The 6066-nt window shown below is 38.0% G+C and overlaps 1 protein-coding gene across 1 annotated transcript in view; it reads left to right on the top strand.

Annotated features, from left to right (window-relative positions):
• The first annotated feature begins 4786 nt into the window (after window positions 1-4786).
• The window catches only part of LOC118322171 (antihemorrhagic factor cHLP-B-like), a 5782-nt gene continuing 4502 nt past the window's right edge, over window positions 4787-6066 (top strand). Inside the window, exon 1 of the mRNA XM_035653766.1 lies at window positions 4787-5053. Within this exon, the coding sequence (XP_035509659.1) occupies window positions 4838-5053 (216 nt within the window). The 5' untranslated portion in view covers window positions 4787-4837. The remainder of the gene's footprint in view (window positions 5054-6066) is intronic.

The raw sequence follows: 6066 nt of genomic DNA, 5'->3' as shown, positions 1-6066 counted from the left end.
CCATGAAATAAACTGACTACAAACTAATGAAACATTACTGTTCTGAATTGGTAAGTCAGTGCACTTTCAGTGGAAAATAATGGGTTGTTGTTCACTTCCTCCTTGTCCAATATTGTCTTTAAACAGGCTACCTTATCATGTGTTACCACTTATAATAGCGGTAGTGAGCGAACTAGTTTGATTAATCACATCACAAATCATTATTTGCTTAGGAAACGTGAGTAGTCATGTGTTTTGAAAAAAAATGTTTTGTTAATGGGAATGAGGGGGCAGAGGACCGATTTGTGCACCAAAGCATGTCTGATAACAGGAATAGATTCATCTGAAACTCTACAGTATGTCTCAAATATATTAAATTATGAGTTTCGAGAAGAGTACCACCCCTGTAATCTGAGTCACATCTTCCTTTACAAGAAAATAAGAATTCAGTTTTCAGGCGGTTTTCGTCATTTGTAATATTTCATCACAGTTAATTTTTTTTTTCATAATTTACATTTTTGGGGGCAAAGTCAGAGGAAGTTTTGTAGCAGGAGTTCAAAAATGTATTGCGCAAAACCAGACTGGGCAGTAGATGAGTCGGGGAAATGATGATGGACCGAAGTTTTCCGCTTTCAGGTCTGAGGCACACTGTGGTGGTTTTTATATACTCCCACACAGGAAGACCTGAAAGTCAGATGAGATGAACTGTTTCTCAGTCACAACCCTCAGGCAAGAGCCACAGTTGTTCCCCATTTCCACCTTAACTCATTCCTTTCCTCCTGCACTGGTTACAGCCCTCTAATATATCACTGTTGATAAATCAACCAGCTGGTGACGTCAGAGATCGGTCTCTGTTCTGTAGATGTTCTGAAGGGGGTCACTGATACATGTGCAGTGGAATAGTGTTACATTTGGTGATAATTTAGTCTGTTTGTCTGTATATACAGGGTATATTTTTGCTTAAAATTCATTTGGTATCATATGTACATGTGTTTTAATCTCTTCTCTCAACATACTGGGTATATTTTCATTAATTCTAAATGTATTTATAGTAAAGTCAAAAGTCCACTGTAGCATTACCTCAGAACACTGTAAACATTCAAAGTACCTCCATGTGTGAGTTAAACCAAGCATCAGTTTTTGGTTTGACGTTGCAATATACTGTAGCACCACCTTGTGTCTTATATAGGACAGTGTACACTCAGAGTAAATTCACAAGAACTGACACAGTATTTCTAGGAAGTGAGAGGAACACTTGGCTAATTTTCAACCTCATCTTTATGACCTTTACATATGCTGTCATCATTGTATGCGTGTATTTGCAAACAGTCTAAATCCTACACCTGATGAGTCACTCACAGGCCAAGCAATATGTCTTCTTGGTTTCAAAGCCAAAACTTTAATCTTACTTCTATCTTTATCTGGAAAAGATAGTAGAACAAGAAGGACAGTCAGAGGCGGTTGCTCTATACCTCTGAAAAGGGCAGAGAGCACACACTCACAAAGACATGTCCTGGTTAAATACAGTTTTAAAAAGTGTCACATCAGAGGAGTCATGCCCCTTCCTCTCTGGCCAGAGAAAGAAAATTGTTGATGGATGAAAAATGAGAAAATAGCAGCTTTGTTATTCTTAAGTTCTTGATGCTTTTGAGGCGAAAAAGTAACGTTTGGACAGAAGGGGAAAGGCTGTGTTGTTACTTAAATCAAAAGAGTTGATTTTGTGTATTCACTTTATTAGGCTGAATTTATTAGTTTCACCTCACAGCTGGAATTTTGTAATATTGCATATGTACGCATTATGATGTTGTGTTGATAGTATGCTGATGATAAAACTTGATTTTGCCTAATGAATCTCCACTCATAACAATGCAACTCTGGAATTTTCCAGTCAGGGAAGATCTAACAGATACAGACGTATAATGCAATGTCTATCAAATACCATGCCCACAGGGCTTCTTGTGTTTCTGTGTTATGTTCTTATACTTGACTTGGGTGACATCCAGTTCCTGTTCATAGAAGTTGAATGTACTTATTTTAAGTGTTGCTTTGGACAAAAGTATCTGCTAAATGAATGTGATGTAAGGCCACAGAGGGCACACAACTGCCACAAAAAACGGCCTTTACAGGCTAAATAGCCTTCCCTGTGACTGTTAAATTGACATTTACAGTTGGTGGAGTCCCTCTTTAATCCAAGGTCATGATCTATATAACATTATTCTCTAAGGCTGATGGGAATTCACCTTTAGTGGTATCCTGTCATAAAGTGTTGGACAAGTGGAATTTTTACCCTGGGGGTCCATTTATGTCTGTAATATTCATAACATCCAAAAGTTTGTCCAGATAGGTGGTAGAAGAAGTATTCAATCGTTAAGCAATTAGCCGCACTTTAATTTTTTTTATAACAATGCATCATATTTTATATGGCCATTTGAGGTTTTTTAAATCCTAATCTGTCAAATAAATGTAGTAAGTGGTGAAAGTGGAAAAAAGGCACTATCCAGAGCCAGTGTTTGGTTTGTCTATTCATGGCAATGCTCATTCTAAAGTAACAAAAAATTATGCACTGGGTCTTTAATTTGAACTTGTACATTGTAAAAAGAGTATGTTTGGCATACAGCATTTCCTTGCATGAGCTTGAATATCTGGAGTTGTATTTATGCTTGCAGCTTGAATTAGAACTGTGTTATGTTTGTTTTTCTTTGAAACAACAAGATCAGTGCCTGTTGACACATTGACCCATGGTTTGTGCATTTCAGGCAGGGTTATGTCTGCACATTGTAAGTTTTACTTGTTTTGGTTGCTCGATCTTAACTCTGTTTTGTAACTCTGTGTTTCACTTATTAGTGTAACCATTAGGAAAAAAAATTATTTAGTTTGTGATATTCTTCAATAATCCAGTTCATGACGGAGAAACACCATGTTCACAATAATTCACATTTCTTGAATCCGTCCTGCTGGATCTGTGCTTTGCCATGCCCCTTTATTCAGATTGGTATGTATGCGCTTTCATATCCCAGCCATTCTGTGTATTATATAAGTGTACCTGATAGAAGTTGCAACACAGCAGCTGCACAAGAAATATCGATTTTTAACCTGTTGATTCTGAGGAGTGTTTATTCTGCAAAGACAAAGGTTACATGTTTCACTATCACTGCAGTGACTGCACCATCTCTTTCCCCCTCAGTACAACTGCTGATCTGAAGCAAAATATTTAGAATTGATTCAAAGTTCAGGAATGTTCCCCACAGCCTCCTTCAAACAGTCTAAAGAACTAACTAACAAATTAGGGAATGAGAGTGAAACTCATTTGCAAAACAAATTGTTAATTCTCTGCAAACTCTGGCATGACATTCAGTGATGTAATATTTCAAATAAGTCAAAGTTCAGTTGCAAATTAAAGTTGAGCATTGAAAATACTTGATTAAGGAAAGGCAGCGAAAGATTGGGGTCAGAAGTATACCCTTACTTTTTGCTGAATTGCAAACATCACACTACTACAGGCAGCTACAAGACCAAAGAAAGATTGCTCTTGGACATACAGTAAATAAATGGTTTGTGTGGTGATCTACCAGGGAAATATGCAGTGGTGGAAGAAGTAATAAGATCCTTTACTGAAGGAAAACACCATTAATGTAGAAATACTCTACTGTATAACATTTAAGAGAATCTATTGACAGAATAAAATATGAATAGCTGTTTTTATTAGTGTAATAATCACCTTAGAATCATTGTGTTTTTGTTACCTTAGAATGAACCGTTTCTATCTACTGAAGCAGCATGTCATCTTGCACTGCTTCTGTTTTCTCACACAAGTTTCTAATAGTGGAGATTTTAATTTAAAACCTTAAAGGACCAGTGTGTAGTATTCGATGGCATCTAGTGGTGAAATTGCAGATTTCAACCATGTGAATAAAAGCTCAGCCTTCCAAGCATGTAGGAGAAACTACGAAAGTAGCCACGAAACTCACAAAAAATGCGAATGGCCCTATTTAGAGCCAGTGTTTGGTTTGTCTATTCTTGGCTACAGTTGAAACATGGTGGTTCAATATTGCAGCCTCCATAGAAGAGGACCTTGTCCCTCTCTAGTTAAAAATCAATTCAATAAAAACATAAATAAATATGCATGATTATGCATAAATAAATAACCATATTATCTTCCATTTCTGCCAATAGGTCATCCTAAATGTCACACACTGGACCTTTAAAATTCCCCTTTAACCTCACAGAAATGCCACAGTCAGTGGAAAATCTGAGGTCACTACAGCTACATAGCTTTCTGCTGCAGGAGGTGTAAATGTATTTGATGATGACAATGCTGACCTGATACTGCTTTGGTCAGTTGGTTCAGCTGCATAATGAGCAGTATGTTTGAATAGACTTCTGTTTCATTATTGACATCATTCTTTAACTTTTTGATTATGACTACTGTACAAAGATTTAGCCTAAAGAGTGGATCAAGTGACTTCCAGTCCACAGACTGTCCCTATTGATCCCAGAGAAGAGAGCTTGACTGTAGGGCTGATTAACTCCCGACTGATAAGCTCCATTGTGCAAGTCTGTACAGTAGTTGATTGGTTGGCAGATAGATACACTGATGTGGCATTACTGGGGCCGAGAAGGGGTGTGGGTCAATGGTTATATTTACCTATGATGACATGAAGGTCAGTAAGGTTTGTGACAATGTGTGGGTGTGTGTGTGGGAGAGAGAGAGAGAGAGAGAGAAAGAGAGTGGGTGTGCTTATAGTAAACAGTAACAGAATATAAAAGGTCACCATATCCCTCATGTCATCACATCTGTCCTACCAGAGTGTGTGAGTGTGAGTGTGTTTGAGAGACAGAGTAATCCCAGGCCTTTACCATGATGCACTGTGTGCTATTGCCGTTGCTGCTGGCGTTGGGGTGCATGCACGTCCACGGTGCTCCGGTGGACCAGGCTGGCATGGAGCAGGGGTCATGTGATGACGCAGCAGCGATGGGCGCTGCAGGACTGGCTCTCACTAAGATCAACCAAGACCGGCAGGACGGCTACATCTTCAGCCTGCACCGCCTGTCCAGTGTTCACATGACGCCACATGTAAGTCCCGCCACTGAGCGCTGCCATGACACTGAACCCAGACCAGCTCATTTAATGTTGTTGGTGCTGTACTGTTTCCCTAGAGAGCAGACCAAGGCCATGTAAAGGAAATTTTCCAGCCCAGTGCCAGACCTTTGAATCAGCCCACATCTCCAATGTGTTCACTTGTTCTAACAAAATATAGAAATAATAATTTCAGTTAAAAGACAGGGCAGTTCAGTTTGATTATCAGTGTACTCATTTTTTTTCTGGGTACAATCCATTTTAAATTTCCTTGCTGAGATCTTGAAATGCGACATCATCAGAAACAGATGAACAATGGATACCATCAAATACATTTCCACTAAAAGCCAATTATTAATCAGTTATTCATGAGAGAAACTTAAGTTGTACTATCTTTAATGTCCATTTGTCTATTTCATTGTAAAGTACATTGCATTGTAGGTTAAAGTTGAACCAGGAGATAGCTCTACAAATGGACAGTTGGGTAATGTTCAAACCTGTCAAGAAAAGGATTTAGATATAAGTGGGTTTAAGAGGACATGTTGAAATCCTGTCTGGTTGGTTTTTAAATGTATTTCTAAACCAAATGTTTAATTCCATCATGGGATTAAAAGTTAATTAAGAAACCCACGCTCAATATAGTGGCCAATTTAACTGCAGCAAATCTGTAGTGTTGGCCTGAAATTACAAGGTGGGAAATTATAAATCAGGATTTAGTCGTCCCTAAATATGTTTTAGGTTTTGAAATTCATTATAAATTAATTATGAGTGATTAAAAACCACAAATAGCATCAAACATTGAAGTCAAGGATGTAATTAATGATGTGTCAGCTATGTAGTAAAGACAGATCTGTACTGATTGTGTGGAAATTAGGCGATACCACGGATTACTGGAAGGGTAACAGTTGTCATGGAAACATTCATTCATTCACTTATTGTCAGTCACTTCCACCTTTTAATACTTTTAAAAACCTTTTAAAGTCAACTCTGACAGAACAGTGTAATTGTTT

The sequence above is a fragment of the Morone saxatilis genome, unplaced genomic scaffold (genome assembly GCF_004916995.1).
Source record: "Morone saxatilis isolate NCDOM2014 unplaced genomic scaffold, NCSU_SB_2.0 Contig12, whole genome shotgun sequence".
In the NCBI taxonomy this organism is placed as follows: Eukaryota; Metazoa; Chordata; class Actinopteri; family Moronidae; genus Morone; species Morone saxatilis.
Note: the sequence above shows the minus strand (reverse complement) of the source record. Positions and strands in the feature narration are given on the sequence as shown.